The sequence below is a fragment of the Euphorbia lathyris genome, chromosome 6 (assembly GCF_963576675.1).
Source record: "Euphorbia lathyris chromosome 6, ddEupLath1.1, whole genome shotgun sequence".
Taxonomy (NCBI): Eukaryota; Viridiplantae; Streptophyta; class Magnoliopsida; order Malpighiales; family Euphorbiaceae; genus Euphorbia; species Euphorbia lathyris.
Window position 1 is genome coordinate 42,397,545 of NC_088915.1, and position 23,485 is coordinate 42,421,029.

The 23,485-nt window shown below is 36.6% G+C and overlaps 1 protein-coding gene across 5 annotated transcripts in view; it reads left to right on the forward strand.

Annotated features, from left to right (window-relative positions):
* The first annotated feature begins 904 nt into the window (after positions 1-904).
* The window catches only part of LOC136232389 (uncharacterized), a 30,860-nt gene continuing 8,279 nt past the window's right edge, over positions 905-23,485 (forward strand). The window contains exons 1-13 of one of the 5 annotated variants that reach the window (XM_066021521.1): positions 905-1,113; positions 1,555-1,699; positions 1,795-1,862; positions 1,968-2,021; positions 2,910-2,993; positions 3,068-3,174; positions 3,979-4,059; positions 14,775-14,908; positions 15,261-15,302; positions 16,219-16,295; positions 16,375-16,465; positions 16,550-16,631; positions 16,727-20,501. In XM_066021521.1, the coding sequence (XP_065877593.1) occupies positions 1,025-1,113; positions 1,555-1,699; positions 1,795-1,862; positions 1,968-2,021; positions 2,910-2,993; positions 3,068-3,174; positions 3,979-4,059; positions 14,775-14,908; positions 15,261-15,302; positions 16,219-16,295; positions 16,375-16,465; positions 16,550-16,631; positions 16,727-16,731 (1,059 nt within the window). In that variant the 5' untranslated portion in view covers positions 905-1,024 and the 3' untranslated portion in view covers positions 16,732-20,501. Of the gene's footprint in view, positions 1,114-1,517; positions 1,700-1,794; positions 1,863-1,967; positions 2,022-2,909; positions 2,994-3,067; positions 3,175-3,978; positions 4,060-14,774; positions 14,909-15,260; positions 15,303-16,218; positions 16,296-16,374; positions 16,466-16,549; positions 16,632-16,726; positions 20,502-23,485 lie in introns of those variants that run through there. The other 4 variants (XM_066021520.1, XM_066021517.1, XM_066021518.1 and 1 more) reach the window with 4 other exon arrangements.

Consider the following 23,485-nt stretch of genomic DNA (forward strand, 5'->3'; position numbering starts at 1 on the left):
AAAAACTTCTCTAATGTCATAGTTGGGGAATAAGTTTTGAAATATTAAAAAAATATATGGACCAAGATAAAAATTTTAATAGTTGGACAAAAAAACTAAATTAAAAATTTTTGGAATTCTGAATGACTCATATTAACGAAAAAACTAATATGGTAGAATAACTATATAGGAAATGAATGGAGCATATTTTATTTGAATGAAATAATTACCTTGAAAACAAAAAAAATAATCTAAAATACACATATAAATATATAAACACAATAAAACAAAACTATATATATATATAATATAATAAAATTTGGCATATAAAATCACTTTATGCACCAAATTGATGCATAAAGCAATGATCTAACATAGTTTATACAAATATGATACATATTGAGTTGGATTCATGGATTCTCATAAATAATTAGCGTGTTAAATCCGATTTAAATAGGTGGGAGCCTTTATATTCGGCCGAAGAGTTTCATGTCAAATGAAACTTAGGGAGCTTTTATATTAGACCGCAGAGTTTCATATCAAATGGAATTTCCAGCACACATGGTGTATAAATTTTTTATGAAGCCTATACACATGGCAATAAGTTTACAGTAACACGTACCTGTGGAGACTGGAGTAAAAGAGTGTTTAGTAGCCATTTTTTATGTTTTTTTTTTGTCTTTTCACTTAAAAAAATGAGAGAGTTTTAAGTGTTTGGTTAGTGATCTCCCGTTTATTTTTTACACCTGAAACAACATTTTACAAAAGTAATTTTTTCCAACAACAAACAACAACAAACAGTAGGTAAAACAAATGTCCTGCCTAAAACAGCCTAAAACAAGAAGTTCATGTGAATGCCACGTAACTAACTGTAACAGTGGAAAGCGTCATCAATCTGAGGAGAGAAGCGCGGGCAAGGTTTGAGAAAGTTGGTTCATTCACCTCTTCATTAACTAATTTCTTATTAATATTATTTTCCTCCACTTCTCTCCTGCACTCCCATTTCCATTCTATATTTCTTCAAAGCAGAAGCCTTGGATCCCTGATGGGGAACTTTTTCAACAAAGAACCGCCCCCACCCGTGGTGCTGGTTCCGCCTCTCTTCGATTTCCCGCCACTCGCTGCTCGAACCAGGTTCACAGTTCTTATCTTTACTCTTTTCATTTGCTGCTTGAAGTGAGATCGTCACCGCCCCTTCCCATGAGGTCTTTTATTTTTCTTAATTTTAGCAGATCCATTATGTATGATGCTCGTATACATTTAATTTTTCATTTAATGAATTTCTGAATGTTTCTATCTTTATATCTTGCGAAATTTATTTGGAAAATATTATTAACTTTAGTGAATGAAAGACAATCTGTAGTATTGCTAGTCTATTCTATCAATTCAAGTATGATTCCCCTCAACTTAGTTGACGAAATTAAAATGTAAAATCAAATGAATTTGTCCATTTCACTTTTAACACTTTGACCCTTTTCTTTTCAAACAGCTGTTTGTCTTACTGTCATGGTATTGTTCATGTTGATCGGATTCTACAGGTCTTTTCTTTTATTGATACACTGAAGGATGATGCAGGATGTTGGATTCGTCATATAACTTGTTATTTGGAAAGCTTGCTTTGAAAAGCCTTTTCGATGATTATTTTGAAGAAGCAAGGCATTTTACCACCAGAATTATGTTGAAGCCAATTGATGATCCTCATGTGGATTTGATTGCTACAGTATCCATCATTTCGTTTTACTTATATAAATGTTATGGAAAATTTAAAATCGACGAATTGGACAGTTGATCCGTTTTCCCCTTAACCTTTGTTAGATGTCAGGTCCATTAGATCATAAACCTGAGGAGAAAGTTATTGGAAGTGCATTATTTCGCTGGCAAAGGTGTTGTAGAATCTGACTTCTTGTTTATCACTTGTCTTTGTTTTTTGATGTAATAAATGCAAGTCGGATTATTAAACAGTTTGTTGATACTTTTTGTGTGATCAGTGATGTGGACCATCCCCATACGTTCATGGACCTCTTTGTTGCAAGCTCAGATCCGTAAGTAACACTTCTTATGACAATTCCCCAAACTTTCTGTTGTTTTTTAGGTACCTATTATCTATGTTGCACGGAAATATGGAAATGGAAACGGATATGAAAATCGAAACGGACAAATGTAATTTCTAAAAAATATAGGAAACGAAAACGTGGGAAACGTGTAAATATAAAAAATATAGGATATATTTATAAATATCAAAAATATAATAATATAAAACCGTTGCGCCAAGTCTCGCCCTCCAAAATATAATAGTATATTTAAAAAAATTTAAATAGTAATTTTGTTCAACAATACCGATATGCAGATTGCCCACCTCATTTTTTGATTCCACGCACCCAATTATGTGTGATTTATGTGTGATATGTGTCATCATGCATGTTTTGCAAATTAATTAAAATCCAATATTTAATTGAGAAGTTAGAGTTTAAATAAGATTTCAGAATAACTAGAAGTAGAAGATGAAATAAGAAATTGTGAAGAACAAGAACCAAGAAGAAGACGAAGAAAATTCAAGCTCAATCAAGATTCTATAGACAAGAATTACAGGCGGAAGAAGTATACATAAGCTCTTTAAATTGAGGGATACAAATAAGAATTGTCAGTCAAACAGGAAGTTTCAATTTTCCTAATCTTAGATGGAATAAAAATTGCAAAATAGAAAGTTCGAATTTCTAGAATTTTAGTCGAAACCGTCATAGGAAATTGTTTAAAAACTGAGAGACGCTTTTCGTATTTTGGGTAATTAAAGAAACATACCCAAAAATGTTTCTTATCAGTTTCCGGAAGTTTCCGTTTCTTACATCGGCCGGGGATGAAATGCATGTGATGAAGAGTTTCCATGCATCATATTATCTTTGATTTTTTTTATTTGCTTTCTATCACTTCAGGATCTTGCAGATACGATCGTCTGCTTACTACCCTAGATTTGGTTTTGGAGCGTTTGGTACTTTTCCTCTCTTATTAAGTAAACGGTAATTGAACTGTTAAGGCTCTTACATGGGTTGTTGCTTTTCTTGTACAATATTTTTACAACGTATTCCTCCAGTAAATTGCATTATTCCTGCAGAGTAATTCGTGAAGATTATGGTGTCATGGGACTGAGATATGGTTCAGGAAATTTATCCTTTGGAGCCACAGTTGTGCCTTTTGCTGGTACGGAACCTATAAATGACCTCTGTAGTTTCCATGGTTCTATAAGCTGGTTTCCATCTTCTTCCCGTTATCCACATATTTCTGGCCATGAAGATCTTTACCGAAAATTATTTATAATTTTAAGATACAACTCTCCATAAATTAGTTTATTCTTCCTATCTTTTTTTTTGTCTCACTTTCTAATGAAATACAACAACAACAAAGCCTTAGTCCTGAAATGATTCGGGTCGGCTAACATCAACCATCATACAAAACCGTGAAATCAAGTCGTGTCAGCGACATAAATTCTCTCTCTCCACTCCGTCCTATCCACTACTATATTTTCCTCAATCTCAATAAACTCATATCAAGCTCGATCACCATCTTCCAAGTTTGCTTAGGTCTTCCCCTACCCCTCACCAATGAAATGTTATGCATAATTTAATTTTGTTAGCCTAGATTTATATTCTGGCTTTACTTTTACTGGCAGTCATGTTGTACTTGCCTATGAATTTAGTTTGAGGAAAGAGTGTTATAAATGCTACTAAGTTAGACTGTCTCTTAAAGTTGCAACAGGTGCTTTCAGTGCTTCTAGCTGTCTGCTCACAATACTTGCATTCTAGAATTGTAATGGGAAAATTAAGAACCTCTTTTGTGTCTCCCCCACTTTCCAAGTGAAAACTAGCTGGTTGCATTTTTGAGTTGCTTCCTTTTTGTTACCTATTTTTTTAATTCGCTTTTTCTAGATCTAAATTTGGTAATGCCAACTTAAATCGTATAGTTTATTGACTTGTATGTTGGACACTATTGATGCAACTTGTGCAGTGAAAGATGAGTTGCCAAAGACTGCATGGGTGGTAACCAAGATTGGAAGGCTGAGTGTGGGACTACAATACGAGCCACAACGTAAGTATCTCACATGTTACTTCATAGTTATTAAAGGGGCATGGCGCACGGAGATAGCGCGCGTCATAGCGAGACAAGACGCACTTGCAAAACAAAAATTATAAAACTATAAAACTAGCATGAAATACAATGAATACTAAATCATGACAATATTAAGCATAAATATGTTTTAAAATGCAAAATAAACCCCATATTAGAAAAGCTAAAGTTGAATACTAAATCCTAAGTTCTACTCATCAAAACTCTCCAAATTAATCACTCATGTTGAATTTGAATTCTCTTGGCTGTTTTGTTTCTCTTTGAATTCGTTTTCTGTGTTTTGTTCTACTAAACTTTTTTCTCTTATAATAAGATTTTGTCGTTGCCTCTTCTAATTAATTCAAATGTATAATCTCTCTCTTCCTTTTTAATATTTGTTTTTTCCTTCTCATTTTGAACCCTTCAAAACACTTGTTCCATATATGTAACTGTCAAAAAACCCATAGAACTGCCCCTAACTCACCAAGGCGTGCCTTTGGCAACTGCCCCTTGGCGCATCAGGCGCGCGCCATGGCGGTTGCGCCACGCCATGGGGTGTCATGGCGCTAAGGCCTGCGCCATGCGTAGGGGTGCAACCGAACCGAACCGAGCCGAACCCTAGGTAGGCTCAATATTGGCTCGTTAATATCTCGAGCCGGGCCCTCTCGAATCGAGCTTTGACGAGCTTTGACCGAGCCGAGCTTTGACCGAATCTGGCCGAGCTTTGACCGAGCCGAGCTTTTATCGAGCTTCTAACGAGCTTTAACCAAATTCATCATACATAATAAGTAGCATAAAAAATAAAAAAGCCTTATAACATACTCCATATGAGTTTAAAATATTTATAAAGAAAAACAATCATGTTATTGTCGAGATTCTAGAACAGTATATGGTACTTGTGATCGGAAAACACAAGTTTGGAGAAAAATTTCAAACAATGACATATATATATTAAACTTTGTAATATATTTTATTCCTTATCAAAACCTAATTGTCTCGCTAAAGACTCAAATGTCTAAGTTTTTTTTGTGTTATTTTTTTTGTGTTATTTTTTTTGTATGAGTTAAATCTTATTTGAGTTGTGAATTATGATGAAAACTAATAATAACCAATGAAATATATATTAAATATACATATATAATGAAATATATATATATATATATATAGTAATTAAAAATAATCGAGACTGCTCGCGAGCTTTCGAGCCGAACCTGAGGAAGCTCGGACTCAGCTCGTTAGTGCTCGAGCCGATCCCGAACTCGAGTCGAGCCCTATCGAGCCGATCTTTGATCGAGCTTTGACCGAGCCGAGCTCGAATAGTTTGCGAACTACCAAGGCTCGTTTGCACCCCTAGCCATGCGCCATAGGCGCGCCTTTAATAACTATGTGTTACTTCATTGGATATATGCTCTCAACCTGCTCAACCTGCTTTAATGGATTTTATTTTGATTTTCTTCATTATTAAGTTTAGCCTAGACTTAGGTTAGTTATAATCTCTCTCTTTTATTTTAATTTTCCCTTTCTATTTCCATCTTTTCCTTCTTGGATATATGCTTAGGATTATGTTACTTGAGAAGTTTCTTTTGTTGTGTGATTGTGTGTTACACCTTTTTCATATTATCTCAGAACAATTAAAGGGTCTGCTTGTGTTTCTAAAGATATAATGCTAGCACATTGAAGGCTGTGTGTGTCTGTAAGAGGACCGACGTTCCTACGCTGAGATGCTGCGAACTAGCTGTAGCTTTAGAAATTTTCATACATTATTTAAGTAAATAGATGGAGATACATATTAAAAATGGGAGAAAAGATATCACCAACTAAGTGTTCAAGATAACTCTAGAATTAACGAATAATGCATTAGATATTTGTGTATTGTGTGGATTGTGATACATATTTTATGGTTGTGATTTTGTAGTTAACCAACTAAACTTGCGATGGAAAATAAACAAATATAACTAAAAATAGGACCAATTAAGATTTGTGGGAGAGTAGAGAAATAAAGTAAGTAGAGAAATAAAGTAAGTGAGCAGAGAGAATAAGTGGAAAAGTGAGATTAAATTGTGTGTGACGTGATAAGTGAGTCAGCTAAACAAAATTAAGTGATGTGTCTAAGTTAGTAAACAAATTGAATGTGAGTAATATATACAAGTGGGTGGTTGAATACAAATTGCTATGTACAAGTTTTGTTTGTTTGGCATAAATAAAGATTGTTGAATTAAATCTCTATTCTCAATAAGTGGTATCAGAGTAGGAGGTCAGAGATCAGTCATTGAGTGCTAAGGAGTTCGAGATCTGGGATCGTGGTGGTATAAGGTCTTTTTAGTGTGTAGTACGGGATTGTGAAAATTATTGGTCGGGGATCAAACTTAGTTGATCAAAGGAGATAATCAAGTCGTCATGGCTGATATGGCTACCTCGGTAAACACTATAGAAAAACTTAATAATAATAATTATAGTATTTGTAGTACTCGTATGCAATTTTAACTGTTCGAACAAGATTTATGAGAGATTGTTGGAGGCAATGACACAACAACTCTGACGGAACATAATGACTTTAAAAAGTGGGAGGACAAGTGTGCTAAAGCAATGTATGCTTTATCAATTCTAGTGGAAGACGATTTGCCGTAACGCATCAAGAATGCCAAAACCCGACATTCTTGCCGAATTATATGCAAGAACAAATGGTGCCAAGCTCTAAAGTTATTTTTTTTATGTAAAGAAATTTCAAAATCGGATCCTGAAAATAAAATCAACGAAACAAGAATTAGAAAAATTATAGTCCATAGGTTGCGTCCCGAATTTAATGCACTTGACACAACAATTTGTGGATGGGCCAAAGAGCCAAATTTAAATGAATTAGAAAATATCTTGGCTAATCAAGAGGCTCTAGATAAAGAAATGTCTAAAGTCTCAATCAATGATGAAGATAAAGCTTTTTTTATTGCTTTTTTTAGCAATAAGAAGAGCAAGAATACAAAAACCGTGAGATCAAGACATGGCGAAAGATTCAAACAAGGATGAGAGAAAAAACAAAGGGGAGCTCACCACAACCATAACCAAGCGAACTAGAAGGCACATTGACACAAGAATAATCAATGCTACAATTGTGGCAAAAGAGGCCATTATGCTCAAGATTGCCAATACAAGAAAGCAAAAGGAAACGTTGTAACATCCACACACTCTCAAGATGAAAGAAAGAAAGATTGGTAGGCTTCGCGTGCAATTATAGAGCTAATGACATATGATACAATCATGCCCTCCAAAGCAGAAGTAATAAATTTATCAATTACAATGATGATTGGATAGTGGACTCTGGAGTATCTAACCATATGAGTGGAGACAAGGAAAAATTATCGAACATGACAGAGTATAAAGGCGAGTGAGTTATTGTCACCGATAATTCAAAACTACTAATCACATATGTTGGCAAGACGATAATCGTGCCTCGATACAACTAAGTGCAACTTGAGAATGTATTCCATGTACCTAGGAAGACAAAAAAAAAGCAACTATGCGGTATTATCGAAGTCTGAAGTGGATAAACTTGAGTCTGTTTACGTAATGTCAGCACAAATAGCCTATGTAGACAAGACTAGAAAGAACGAGACAACTGATCTGTAGCATGCACGCCTAGGACACGTGAGCTATCACAAGTTGAAGGTGATGATGAAAAAGTCGATGCTCAATGGACTTCCACAACTTGATGTTCGAGAAGACATTATATGTGCCAGATGCCAGTTCGCGAAAGCACACCAACTGCTGTATGAAGATTCCCAGTATCGAGCAAAGGAATCGCTCGAGTTGGTGCATTCTGATGTATTTGGTCGTGTGAAGCAACCATTAGTTAGTGGTCATCAATATATGATAACTTTTATTGATAACTTCTCAAGGTACGTATGAGTGTACTTTATGAAAATTAAATCTGAGCCATTTAATAAGTTCCAAGTGTTGAAAGAGATAGGTTGAGAAGGAACTTGATTAGAAGATCTGATGCCTTCGCATTGACAATGGAGGAGAGTTTACTTCGCACAAGTTCTTAAGATTCTTGCAAGACTACAAGATTCGGCGACAATTAACTTGCCTTATACTCCACAACAAAATAGAGTAGCAGAAAGGACGAACAGACACCTTGCGGAGATATGCATAAGTATGTTAGATTCGAAGAATGTTCCGCCTCAATTCTGGGTAGAGTGTGCAGAAGTATGTTACATACGAAGAATGTTCCACTTCAATTCTGCGCAAAGTGTACGAAGACAACTGTAGATGTTATGAATAGACTACCACAAGCACTATTTGGATTCATTTCACTCTTCGAGAAGCTATGGAAGATCAACTCCACTGTAAGTTACTTTCGAGTTTCTGGTTGCATATATTATGTTTTCGTTCCAGTTTGTGCAACAAATTTGATAAGAAAGCTATATAACATGCGTCTTTGTGGGTTATGCAATCAAACAAAGGGGTAGAAGTGTTGTGACCCAAAAACAGGGAGATGCTATACTGAAAGAAATGTGGTGTTTGACGAAGCTTCATCCTGGTGGTCTCCTCATGAGGTTGTTCTAGCTGATTTGAAAGATATCAAGGAGAAATTACAAGAAAAACTTGAAAGAGATGAGGTGATTGAAGAAATCACTCAGGAGGTGGATGGAACCAGTAAAAACTATCTTGGTAACAAGTCACCTAAAAAAGTCAATCTCAATGGTGCACATGAGTATATCAGATGAACGACGAAGTCAGCTCGAAGATATTATTGATGATGATAAAACAACATAAGAACAATAATCACCAGTACGGATGTGAATAAGAAAATGGAAACTAAATACTAAGTATGCGAATGGAGCATAGATCAAAGAAGTTTCATTAAAGGAGCCTACGAAGTATGAAGAAGCTTCCTCAAGCAAAGAGTGGAGAAAGGCTATGGAAGAAGAAATAGATGCCGAAGCAGAATGAGACTTGGGATTTAGTTCCCAAACCCAAAGATGTGAAGTCCATTTCGTTCAAATGGATCTATAAAGTAAAGCAACGCCTAATGGATCAGTCCAAAGATCCAAAGCTCGATTGATGGCTTGTGGATTCTCACAGAAATATGGGTTGACTATGTAAAGAATGCTTTTTCTTATACGGTGAATTGGATCAAGAGATATACATGGACCAATCTCAAGGGTTCGAGAGAAAGGCTCAACCAAACTAAGTATGAAAGCTGAAGAATTGTGTCAGCACAAGTATGCTAAGGATATATTGGAGAAATTTGTGATGCTAGAATGCAAGCTTGTTACAACTCTAGTAGAGGTATACACAAAGCTATGCTCCATTGAAGGGAAAGACTTGGAAGATGCTACAATGTATAGTCAATTGGTTGGAAGCTTTATCTATCTTACTTTGACGAGGCCTAGTGAGTTGATTCATGTAGAATTCGAAGAAGCCTCATTTAGAAGCTATTTGAAGAATTCTCCGATATGTCCGAGGTACCATGGACTATAGTATCCTATACAAGAAAGAAGGAAATAGCGAGGTACATGGATATTGTGATGCTGATTATGATGGAATCACGACACAAGGTGTTCGACTACAGGCTATGTAGTTTAGTCTCAGATCAGGACTTATATCTTGATGCAACAAAAAAATAAGCTAGTGTGTTCTTATCAAGTACCGAGGCAAAGTACAAGGCAGGCAACAACCAACTCAACTCAAGATTGTACCTGACTAATATAACTTATGAAGGATCTTAATCAGTGAGTCGATTACTCAGTACAATTATATTGTGATAATCAGTTAGCTAAACTTAGGAATCCAATGTTCCATGCAAGAACCAAACACGTGGAAGTACATTATCACTTCATATGAGAGGTCTTATGTGGAGACATTAAGATGTTATACGTGAAGCCTTAAGATCAAGTTGCTGACATATTTACGAAAGGATTTAATGGTGCAAAATTCGAAGAGTTTAGAAGCAACTTGGAATGGTAAGTACGAGATTAAATGAAGTCGGTGATGAGAGGGAGTATTAAAAATGAGAGAAAAGACATCACCGACTAAGTGTTCAAGATAACTCTAGAATTAACAATAATGCATTAGATATTTGTGTGTTGTGCAGCTTTGATTGTGATACATATTTTGTGGTTGTGATTTTGTAGTCAACCAACTAAACTTATGATGGAAAAGAAACAAATTTAACCATAAATAGGACCAATTAAGATATCTGGGATAGCAGAGAAATAAAGTGAGCAAAAAGAATAAGTGGAAAAGTGAGATTAAATTGTGTGTGTGTGACGTGATAAGTGAGTGAGCTAAACAAAATAAAGTGATGTGTGTGTAAGTCATTAAACAAATTGAACGTAAGTGAGTAATATATACAAGTGGGTGGTTGAATACAAATTGCTCTGTGCAATTTTTGTTTGTTTGGTTCAAATAAAGATTGTTCAATTAAGTCCTCCATTCTCAACAATATATTGTTCCTGTTTAATCGGGGAAAGCAGTTTCTACTTTTCTTTTCCTTTTGTAGTTTTCCATTTTTTTAAATCTTACGAGAAATTGTTGATTCAGAAAACAAAAGTTTGGTGGATGCTTTAATTTTGGTTTAATCATGAAAAATAATCAAGCAATGTCATAATATTTGAATCGGAGATTAGCAAGAAAGATGTAAGGGTTAGTTTCCAATTTTCTCAGCTTATTTGGGGGCAAGCAACATAACCATTATGTTTTAGTTGGCTTAATGTTAACTCAACCTTTTTTTCCCTAGAACAATTTTTTACCCTAGCTAAGGTGGTTTGGCCATGTAAAACGAAAAGTGCTTGATGCGCCGGTTAGGAGGACTGAAGAGTGGCAAAGGGATGTAATGGTGAGGGGTAGGGGAAGACCTAAGCAAACTTGGAAGAAGGTGATCGAGAGTGATATGAGTTTATTGGGGATTGAGGAAAATATGGTAGTGGATAGGAAGGAGTGGAGGGAGAGAATTTATGTCGCCGACACGACTTGATTTCACGGTTTTATATGATGGTTCATGTTAGCCGACTCCGAATCATTTCGGGACTAAGGCGTTATTGTTGTTGTTGTTGTTTGTAATAGATGTTAAAGATGAGAAGAAATATGTCCACCTAAGCAGCTTTCAAATTGAGAACTGCATATAAGGTGACATAAAATATGAGATAGGTTGGAGAATTTCCACCTTCACCGAAAATTCTGAAATGGTGGAGTTTGAAGAAATGAGAAGGTTAGGCTTGGAGAAAATATTGTGAGACACGATGAATCTAGATAATGAGTCAAACTGACCCAGTTCGGAAGGTAAATAGCGGGTAAGGCTTCTGTTTGGGAGGAAGACGATGATCAGTGAAGTTCCATATCAGTGGCAGTGTGTTGGCTCACAATCAACCAACAAGCAAGAACTTAGGTTGGGCCAGTTATGATTGCAGCTTTGCGAGCCAAGCGAGTAATATCATATGCTGAGAACTGAAATAAGCTTAGGGGCTTTTTAAACTTTTTCTTATTCTTTTTAGATGACTCAACATATATGCTTGAGTATAAATACCATTGTAACAGATACTTTTCTTTTAATCAATGAGATTCATCTTTCTCTTCTTCTCCCGAAGTTACAATATGGTATCAATGAATTGGTTGAGTTCCATCCAAGTGTGTTTATTCTTCTCTAGCAATTAGAGATTAGGAGAAGAAAGAGCTATGCAGCGGCTCTACAAACACGAGACGAGGAAGAGGAAGTCGATTGAATTGAAGAAGAGGAAGCTGATTCCGCTGAATCTAACATAAATTCAGAATCAGAAATGATGACTACAAATCCAGAAATCGCGATTCCATTTCTTCTCACTCTCATACGACAATCCAGGCTTAGTGCTTGTGAATTCATTTCTTATAGGGAAGAATTTCATATCATGCTAGCATTTTATGTTACTCGCATTGAACACAAAAGGCAAGACGAGTTTTATACTCAAAGATGAAGCACCAGCTGACATAAACTTTGTGGAATATGACGATTTGGTATTCTTTTGGATTATTAATTCTCTGAGTCGCGAATTAGCAGATGTTTTTCTTTTCACACCATCTTCCAGAAATCTATGGATCGAAATAGATGATAGTTATGGAGAATGTAATGGACCTCTTGTTTTTCATTTGTGTTGCTAGATCTCTGGAATTACTCGAAATATGTCGATTGTTCAATTGTTTGACAAAATTAAATGGAGGTGGGATGAATATGCTTCTCTAAAGTTAGTTTTATCCTGTACGTGTGGTGAGGCTTGTAAGCTAATTCAGGAGCAAATTGAAGAGGAGCATCTTATGTAATTTCTATCAGGCTCGAATCCAGATTTCGATCACATTCAAGATCAAATTCCTTCTTATGGATCCTCTACTATCTGTTACTAAGGCGTATTCGATGTTTCTGCGAATTGAGAAGCAAAGAGATGTCACTACAGAAATTCAGCAAGATTTTGCTAACATTACATTTAGTTCGGACAAACGGAAGAGTTTCAAGCTAAGGCAAAACAAGGATGATAAGTTTTGTTCATGTTGTTGCAAGGGTGGACATGAGAAGAGTGAATGTTTTTGATTGAGAGGTTATCTTGAATGTGTAAAGGCAAAAGAGTTCAAGGACCTAGATCTGTTTGAAGTGCTGAGGCTAATCTAAGTTTTTATCAAGCTACTCCACTTGAGGAAACATATTCAGATGCAGAAATAGAGAATCAATCTCCAAATACTTGGCATATGCATATGCTAGTCCAGAAAGACGTTTAGTGATGAGAGGCAAACGAAAGCATTCAATGGATTTTTCTCTACCTTCTACATCTACAACAGATTTTAGAGCATTGGTCAGTCTCAGTCTCATTTTACTCTTTGAATCCTGGATAATCGATATGAGCAAAACACTCGCAGGTACGCAAAAAATTGTTAAACTTGCTATTGGTAGAAAAGTGTTCTTGCCTGATAATTCTATACATGTACTTTATGTGCCAGCTTTTCAGTACAATTTATTATCTTCACATACAAAGATTGAGATAAAGATTTCAGATTAGCGTTGTGTTTTGCAGGACCGGAGTTCTAGAACAATCTTGGCTATAGGCAATTTGCACACAGGGCTTTATTATCTTACCACTTCATCCTTTGACAATAATATTTTACGTGTGCTTTCTCTGTTAGTGGAAATGTAGATTTTCCCTTAGTTTTTGTCAATGTTGTAGCTATTGATGTTGATTTGTGGTATAAACCATTAGGACATATGTTTAATGTCAAAATGCATCATGTATATCCTTTTCAACCTGAATAAAATTTCTGATTGTACTACTTGTCATCAAGCCAAGCAAGCTAGAAAACCTTTTCACCCTAGTATTATGCAGTTTAAGTGAACTTTTGAGCTTTTACACATAGACTGTTGGGAGCCATATCATAAACCTTCATTCACATGGGTTAATGGAAATAATAGAAATTTTATTAAAAAATTTGTCTCCAGAATAAACTTTAACATTCCTTCCCCTCCATATCTGAACTCTCAAATGAAGTTAAATATTTAACTCTCGTTTACATTCTGTAAGCTCTCAAGCAAGGTTAACTTTTAATTTTCATTCCATCACTTCCCTTTCTTTTCCATTATCTCTTTTAACTCTCACCTCCATTGACCTACAAACTCCCAAACAAAGAGGAGAGATACTTTCCATCTTTAATATCTGCTGGCTAGGTTTTTGAGACCCCATTATTAAAGGGTAGATTTGATCTAGGCAAAAACACTAAGGCTAACATTGGGCTAAAGAAAATGTTAAGGATTACATTGCCCATGAGGACAATATTGTACTTCAACCCAAAATATAAAAGTGCATATAAGAAAATACTAAAGCAAGGTTAGGAAGGATTTCAATTAAAGCCTTATTCTAGTCCAAATCATAAATTATAAAAAACTGATGCTGAGACTGTAAACACGAAGGAAATAAAAAATGAGACTAGGTGGATAAAGAAAAAGAAAATGAAACCAAGAGGGTAAAGAAAAAGAAAAAATAGAAAAGATGACTAAATTTCAAGGAGTAGTCTGCTCCAATAAACACAATATTATGACGACAAGCATTTTAGAAAATGTAGTACATGTAGGGTGTAGAGTTTCGGAGAGTAGGTAACCTGTGGGAACCAAACTACATATCGAGTTAATTGGCTAAATATTCTGCATTTTTCAACTGGAAAATAGCTTGAGGTGCTTTTTTCTATAATATATAACTATTAACTAGAAACTGGTAAATATGATAAATTATTGGAAACTTTTTCAACTATGAGACCCTTTTTCCTGTTTTTTAGGATTTTTTTTTTTTTTTTTTTTGTGGGAAATTAGATGTTTTCTGAAATTAAAACAAAGGCCTTTGTTTTCTTGATTGGGATGATTGACCCATAGGAGTCATTACTGGATTCACTGAGAGGTTTTGTTCATTAATTTTGTATAATTATAAAATTATAAGTCCTGTTGAGTTAATATCCAGGAATGTTTTGGCGGGAACATAGGGATTGAGTTTTGAGTATATGCTGCTTTTACTGAAAATTCTGTGTAAGACAGCTCACAGTTAGTAGGATGTTTACTTTACCTATTTCAGGTATATGTGTTTGCACATTAACTGATATTCATTTCCAGTTGGGATTTTTCTTTAGCTAGGGAGAGGTAACACTTATAGTGTCGAATTGATATTTTTTCTTGTCCTTGCTGATGCTATTTCTTTTAGATGGAAGCAGTAGTGACATTGCTAAATATAAGAATTTAATGAATTGGAGTGCTGCAATTGGCTATGGCTTAGGATCAGGAAGCCCCTTGTGTCCTTCTTTCAATTTTTGCCTTGAACTTGAAAAAAGTTCTCAGGTAAGATTATTTATGTTGCATTTATTGTTTTTCTACGAAACATATATTTTTTTTTTCCTTTATAAATTAAATTTTGAGATCTAAATATTCGCTTGATTGTTTCTTTCTTAGCATTTTTATTGTACAAAAGTTCTATAAAGTTCGATTTTTAAAAATAGCTGTATTAAATTTATTATTCCATGTAGTGGGATGTAGTTTGATGATTTTATTGTTGTCACACTTCTAAATTTATAAGAAAAAAACATCTCTAACAATTTAGCAAGGAAAAGACTTATTTCATTTGCTATATCCTGTTGTTGCTACTATATTATGCAATTCACTAAGAATTTGTACATTTCTTTTCAACTTGTAGTTCATTGCCTCGTTTTACCAACATGTTGTGGTTCAAAGACGGGTAAGTTTGTCCTCTCTACTTCTTTAGTTCTATTTGAGGACTGTGTGTTGGATCATTTCAAATATAATTATCCATTTGCATTGTTTGTCTATCGATTGTGGAGTATTGGATTGCGCAGATACTAGTTTTATGTAATAAACCAGTTTATTTGGGTTTCCATGTACAAGATTAAATTTATTGTTGGTCTTGGTTGATAAAATGAACTTTTGGACAGACTCGAGCACATCATTACCAAGTAATGGGCTTTTTAACAGGAACCATCAGAGGCAATAAACTAAAAAAACATAATACCTATATAATCTGCCTTTGGAAACAAGTTTTAGTAAGGTAACTGTTGATATAACTAGTGGAATAAGCATACTTTTATTACTTCATTTTTCCAGGATACAAATGATATGAATTAAAAGTTTAGTTTCATTTGAAATTTTTGCATATGGTGGGTGAATAATCAAGTCACAAATTCTTTCCTGTTGGATTGATAAAAAAACAAACTTAAAGGTTAATGAATTCATGTTCCCGAGTCTTTATTTGAAAGGAATTACATTGAGCCTTGGCGCAACGGTAAATGTTGTTGTCGTGTGACCGAGAGGTCACGAGTTCGAGTCTTAGGAGCGGCCTCTTGCCAAAAAATTTGTCAGGGGAAGGCTTGCCTCCAGTACACCCTTGTGGTGGGACCCCTCCCCGGACCCTCGCTTAGCGGGGATGCGTAGTGCACCGGGCCGCCCTTATGACATTGATATTGAAATTACTTCTACCAGTTAAATAGTTAAAGGGGCCAAATCTTTAAGGGTTAGGATATACCTTTAATTTTATGTGGAATACCGGTTCGGTCGAAGTTTGTTTTTTAAATCTGATTTAGATGAGGATTTTTCTGAATCCTGATTAGCTTTGAAATGCTTATGTCATTGCTGTTCAGGTCAAGAATCCACTTGAAGAAAGTGAAGTAGTTGGAATCACAAATTATATTGACTTTGGATTTGAGTTAAAGACAAGGTATTTCCAGTAACAATTTAATGTATAATCAGCATGATTATATCCGATCTTAAACTCTTAATATGGTCATGTATTGAAGAGTTGATGATGTCAAAATGCCAAACGATAACCCAGATTCGACTTTTCAAGTAGCGGCTTCCTGGCAGGCCAATAAAAATCTCTTAGTGAAGGTATTATTGTATTATTGATGTTATTTCATGCTTCTAATTGTTGATGATTCTATGCAGAATGTATTATGTATACTATCTTTGCAGGGGAAGATGGGACCTTGTAGCTCATCATTGACATTGGCATTTAAGTCATGGTGGAAGCCCTCATTTACTTTCAATATTTCAGGTATCTTTTTCTGTAGAGAATAAAATAGAATTGTCATTACTATAATAGTTCAAGGAATTTTATGTAATTGTGTATAGTGTGTTGTTACATATCAGCGTAAAGGGAAGAAGTTGAAGGACTAGAAGTGATGAACTTGTTATTTTTTTTCCCTAAAGGCTGTATAGAAGTTAGCACTAGGCAGTTTTGGAGTGTAGTGAAGTTAGGTATCCAGCTGTAACATAGTTACAGCTGTTCCCTTGTAACCGTTTCTGACCTCATGGTTTTATAGGGGTCGTGCTTGTACGTTTACAGTATCGATTATGAATGATGATGATTCTCTTTCTTCTTCCTAACATTCTTCTTCTCTCCTCTCTTCTATTTTATCCTTTCCTTTATTCTATTTGTTCTCACATTGGTATTTGAGCCACCGTCCTCTGGCTGATAATTGGTGAATGGTTAGTAACGCTGCTAAGAGAACCAGAGCAGCCACCAAGAGATTTGTGGAGAATTTCGAGCAACAACTCAGGGTAATCACGACCCAAATGAAAGAACAGGCGGAGGTAACCGCAATGCAACTGGATTCTATGAAGGCCCTATTCCAAGATGTGCTATCTGTGGAGAACCGGCGGATTGAGGGAAGATCAACTCGACTCCATTTCTAACCTATCTCTTCTTAGTCGAAATAACCAAGGTTCTTCTCAAGGAGGACCACCCATCTCAGGATTCAACCGTGATAAAGGAATCGTGAGGACCTTAAATTCCTCGACAGAGACCATCACTAGAGCTCCATTCTTCAATAAAATGCTTCCTAAATGTGAGTTAGCAGCATTTGAAGGTGTTGAGGTCGAAAACTGGATAAGTAAATGCCTCAAATACTTCTAGATTTTTGAAGTAGTGGAGGAGAAAAAGCAGGATCTCGTGGGGATAAATGGTTCAAGAATTGGGTTAAGGCACACCCTATTGCCACTTGGGATGGATTCCTTGAAGAAATAGTCAAGAGGTTTCAAGAGACGAAAACAGTGGATGTAGTGGAGCAAATGAGCCACCTCCAACATTCCTCTACAGTAGCTAAGTATCAAGATCAATTTGAGGCATTGAAGATTAAAATGGAGAGAATCCGAGTATTACATATAAAGCTTCATTTCTGGTCTCAAACCAGAACTCAAGTTAGCAATGAGATACTTTTAGCCACCAGATATCTATATCGCTATTAAGAAGGCTAAGCTTCAAGAAAACCATATCAAGAACATGATTGAGGCAGTTAAACCCAAATCCATTTTCAAACCTTCTATTCTAATCGAGTATAGAAGCCAAACACTACAAACCTAAACCCAAACACATCAAATGCCCTCATACCTAAACCACCAGATCCCAAACCTCCCTTACCTACCCTGACTTATAAGAAAACCTCGGGTGCTTGTTGGAAATGTGGAGACAAATACTTTACGGGGCACCAATGTACTCTTAATGTGATCAACCTTGAGAAGGAAGTGAAGGTGGAAGGTGAAATTGCTGAAATAGAAGAACCTAGCTCAAATGAGGAATTGATGGGTGAGGGAACTGAACCAATATTTGTTAATGCATTAGATGGTGATGTCACACAAGACACCTTGCGACTTAAAGGATTTCTCAACAAAAAGGCTATCATGATCCTTATTGACAGTGGCAGCACACATAACTTCGTGGATTAGATGATGGCTATGGAGGCTAAGATATCCCTGATGCTAGTGAAACCAGCTGCTGTGACAGTGGTTGGTGGTAAGAAACTATTTGTAAGTTATAAGTGTAATGAGTTTCGTTAGTCAATGAACAATTCCATATTTCAGTTTCCTGTAAGAGTCTTTGAACTGGGGGATTATGATTTAATACTGGGTTTGGATTGGATGAGGAGTCCTACACCAGTCACTTTTGATTTTGAATTCAATAAACTGATAATTCACAAGGGAAACAAGTCTTTAGAGTTGCAGAGTATGAGTGAGAGCACTAAACTTAAGGCCATGTCTTTAAAAAGTGTTAATCACTTGGTACCTGAAGGTTGGAAAGGGGTCACTTCAAGGTTATTCATCATGTCTGTCTTAGAAATTCAGGATCCTCTAGTTGAACTCTCCCACAATCCACAAGTCTTACCTACCTTTCAACCTCTCATTAACCATTACCCCACCATATTTTTGCCCCACAACTACAGTACCACCCGTAAGAACTCATGACCATGCCATTCCTCTCAAAACAGCCACTGATCCTATTATTGTCAGACCTGTAGATACTCTCACCATAAAAAAAAAGATTGAGAGGCTAATTACGAAAATGATAGCCAATGGGGTAATCCAGCGTAGCTCTAGTCCTTGTGCATCTCTTGTGTTAGTAAGAAACAAGAGGGCACTTGGAGATTCTGTGTGGATTATTAAGGTCACGTAAAGAAAAAGTTCCCTATATTAGTAATTCAGGAGCTGATTGATGAATTAAGGGGAGCTAATGTGTTTTTTAAGATTGATCTCTTAGCCGATTACCACCAAATACGTATAAAACCTGAAGATGTACCTAAAACAGCCTTTCGAACACACATAATTTGGCCATGTAATTTCTGCAGTAGGGGTATCCACTGATTGATGCAGAATTGGCCAACTCTGTCTACCTTGAAGGGATTAAAAGGCTTCCTTAGCCTTACATGTTATTATAGACGCTTCATCTTGGGCTATGGGTCCCTCAACAAACCACTTAATGAAGGATAACTTTAGTTGGTCCCCTGAATCTCAAACTGCTTTTGATAAACTGAAATTAGTCATGACTCAAGCTCCAGTTCTGGCTACACCCTAACTTTGAGCGACCATTCACCTTAGAATGTGATGCTAGTGGCTCTAGGATAGGGGTTGTTCTTATGCAGAATGGGAAGCCCATTTGTTACTTGTCTAAGGCTCTCAGCACCAAGAATCAACGGCTCTCTGCCTATGAGGGCGAACTCTTAGCTATTTTGCAAGCTTGCTCCACTTGGAGGCATTATCCGGAGAATTCCACCTTCATTATCAAGACTGGCTATGAGAGCATCAAAAATCTCTTGGAACAGAAACTTCACACATATCTACATCATAAAGGTATATCTAAACTCCTTATTTTTAAACTCCATGGTTCTTAGACCATATTTTTAAACTCCATGGGATGCAAGATCAGAGATCGCATATTCACTGGAGTATTTTTGAAAGAATTATTGAAATTGTTGGGCACACAATCGCTTTTCAGTGTTGCGTATCATCCCCAAACAAATGAATCTGAGAGAGAGAATCGGTGTCTGGAAAATTACTTGCGCAGTATGTGTGTTTACAGTGCCTAAAGAGTGGTCTTGATGGTTAAGCTTGGTAGAATTTTGGTACAACTCTACCTACCACAGTGCTCTTAAAATGTCTCCCTTCCAAGCCTTTTATGGTATCGCTCAACTTCTTATACTTCTAATGTTGTTGCTGTTAGAGATCTCTTATAGGCTCGAGATAAGATGAACACTTCTCTCAAGGAATGCTTGGCGTCTGCTCGGAATCGTATGATACAGATTGCTGATCAGAAGCGCACTAAGAGGGAATTTGAGGTTGGTGATTGGGTTTTCCTCAAACTCCAGCCTTACAAAGTACGTTGGCCTTAAGGAAGTCTATGAAGCTCTCTGCTCGCCATGGACCATTTTAGGTTATATCTCGTGTGGGAAAGGTTGCTTATCAATTGCAACTTCCTCCTGACTGTCGTATCCATAATGTGTTTCACATTTCTCTCTTGGAAGATATTCCCCTCTCTTATGATCAAGATGAAATAGCTTCCAAGTGGATTCCTCAATTGACAGTGCAACCTTCCCCTACCCGTTCTTACTCCTACTCTAATGAGATTCTCAGGTATAATTCTAGACTCAGCAACCAATCTTAGGTAGGGCTGTAAATGAATCGAGCCGCTCATGAGCGGCTCGATTGTCGACTCGATAAAAGCTCGGCTCGATTTGTAAACAAGTAGCTCGTGGGCACAATTTACTGGCTCGACTCGTAAATGAGTCGAGCTTGAGCAGGCCAAAGCTCGACTCGAAAGCTCGCGAGCAGGCTTGATTACAACATTTATGAACAAATTTTAGCTTTGTAGAAAACTATATAGTTTTGTGTTAGTTCACAAATATCTAAACTTAATATTATTTCATTTGCTATTAGATGAGTTCGTTCACAAACATAATAAATGACTAATAGATGAACTATTTGTAAGCATCTTGTTTATTTATTCACGAACTTTGCTTGTGAGCTTGTTGATGTACACAATTAAAGAGCTATTTGCGAGCAAACTTCATAAATATAATTAACGATTTACTCACAAACAATTTATAGTTAGATAATTTTCTTAATGAACCAAGTTCAAAGAGGATTTTGGGCTCGAAACAAGCTCGAAGCTCGGCTCGAGCTCGTTTATTTTCTAATGAGTTGAGCCGAGCTTGAGCAAGCCAAAGCTCAGCTGGTTACAACCCTAATCTTAGGAGCAGAATTATAGCAGCCTACCACAACTCTCCAGTTGGAGGGCATCCGGGTATCAAGGACATTATCTAAACTACAACAACATTTTTATTGGCCTAACCTTTGTCACCACATGGATCTCACATTGTGACACTTGCCAAATATGTAAGGCAGATCACTCTAGCCTTCTCCAATCCTTAACCGTCCCAAAAGAAGCATGGAAAGACATTGCCATGGACTTGATTGAAAAACTTCCTAAATCCTATGGGTATGACAATTTTAGTAGTGCTCGATCATTTTTAAAAGGGAGGTCACTTTATTGGACTTTCTCATCTGTTTACTGTCTCTACTGTTGCTCAAGTGGTTCTTAGACCATATTTTTAAACTTCATAGGATGCCCAGGTCAGAGATTGCATATTCACTAGAGTATTTTGGAAAGAATTGTTAAAATTTTCGGACACAATTGCTTTTCAGCATTTCATATCATCCCCAAACAGATGGAAAATTTGAGAGACGGGAGTAAAAACTTAAAGTTCTGGTGTGAGAAAATGAGAATAGAAAAGAAGAGAAAAGAAGATAAGAGAGAAGATAAAGAGAGAATAGAGAATTAGGAGGAAAAGAGAAGGAAATTCTTCATTAAAATTCAAGAATGACTATCAGGTACATATGTGACCCCTAATATAGGAGTGAGGACAAAATTGGTTACAAAGGACAGCTGCCCTTCTGGACAGATGGATAATTGCCTCACTAGTGTCCAAAATAGACGATTCTAGCTACTTTAGCTAATACAGTCCTTAGGGAAATAAAAAGTGCACAACAAGAAAAGCATAAAGTAAAATATCACATCAAAATAACAATAACAGAATTAACTAATAAGGCTAATATCACAATTAGTCATTGGGCTTTTTTCCCTTACGCTTATACGTAACAATACCCCTTCCTTCACTGCATTCTTGTCCCCAAGAATGGTAGAACTCTGGAAATTGACCGGCAGTGGACTCTGCAGATTCCCAAGTGGCATCAATGGAGGCCATTCCATCCCAAAGGATGAGTAACTGTGGAACAACCTCTCCAGCAATGATAGCATTGCGAGTATTAAGCACCTTCGCTGGTTGAATAAGAAATTCACCATCAGAAACTGGAGGAAGAGTGGCGAGAGGGGTTGAAAGTGCATCTGGTCTTTTCTTGAGTAGAGAAATGTGAAACACATTATGAACTCGGCAAGTAGGGGGCAACTCTAGTTGATAAGCCACCTTCCCCATGCGAGCTAGGACTTTGAATGGCCTATAATAACGAGCTGAAAGTTTCATAGACTTCCTCATAGCTAGAGTAACTTGTCTGTAAGGTTGAAGTTTAAGAAAAACCCAGTCTCCCACTGCGAATTCCTTACCTGTCCTCTTCAAGTCAGCATTCTGCTTCATCCTGTTTTGAGCAGTAGTCAAACGTTCAAGAAGGAAGCTATTCATGGTTTCCCTTTCTTGAAGCAAATCTGCTACAGCAGCCACATTAGTAGTTTGAGGAGGTAGAATAGGAAGTTGGGGTGCGACTCCGTACAAGGCCTGAAATGGTGACATCTTAATGGCACTATGATAGGTGGAGTTGTACCAATATTTTGCCAGACTAACACTTAGACCATTGCTTAGGAACCAGAAAACACATGCTTCGGAGGTAATTCTCCAAGCATTGATTAAGCCTTTCAGATTGGCCATCTGTTTGGGGGTGGTAGGCACTGCTAAAGAGTAATTGGGTGCCCAACAATTTAAGAAGTTCCTTCCAGAATATCCCAATAAAGATCATATCTCTATCTGAGACAATTGACCTAGGCATACCATGCAGTTTGAATATATTATCTAAGAACACCTGAGCCACTGTAGAAGCAGAAAACAGACGAGTGAGTCCAATGAAATGACCCCCTTTTGAAACCTATCCACCACAACCAGAATAGTATCATAGCCACGGGACTTGGGAAGTTTCTCTATAAAGTCCATTGCAATGTCCTTCCAAGCCTCTTGAGGAATGGGCAAGGGTTGAAGTAACCCAGGGTAGGCTGAGTGGTCTTCCTTCCACTGCTGACAAGTGTCACATTGAGAAACCCAGGAGATCGCCGATTGAGAGAGATTAGGCCAGAAGAAATGTTGTTGCACCCTAGAAAGAGTTCCCTTGATTCTTGAATGACCTCCCAATGGAGAGTTGTGACAAGCTTCAATGATCTTACTGCGAAGACCAGTAGCAGCTCTAATGTACAACCTGGAATGATATCTTAGCAATCCATTAGAGTAAGAATAAGGACTCATGGTTGTTGGTTGAACAATCAACTGTGGAATCCACTTGGAGGCTAATTCATCTTGCTCATAGGATCCTCGAATGTCCTCCATCCAACTTAGAACTACCATGGTAAGAGCCTGAATA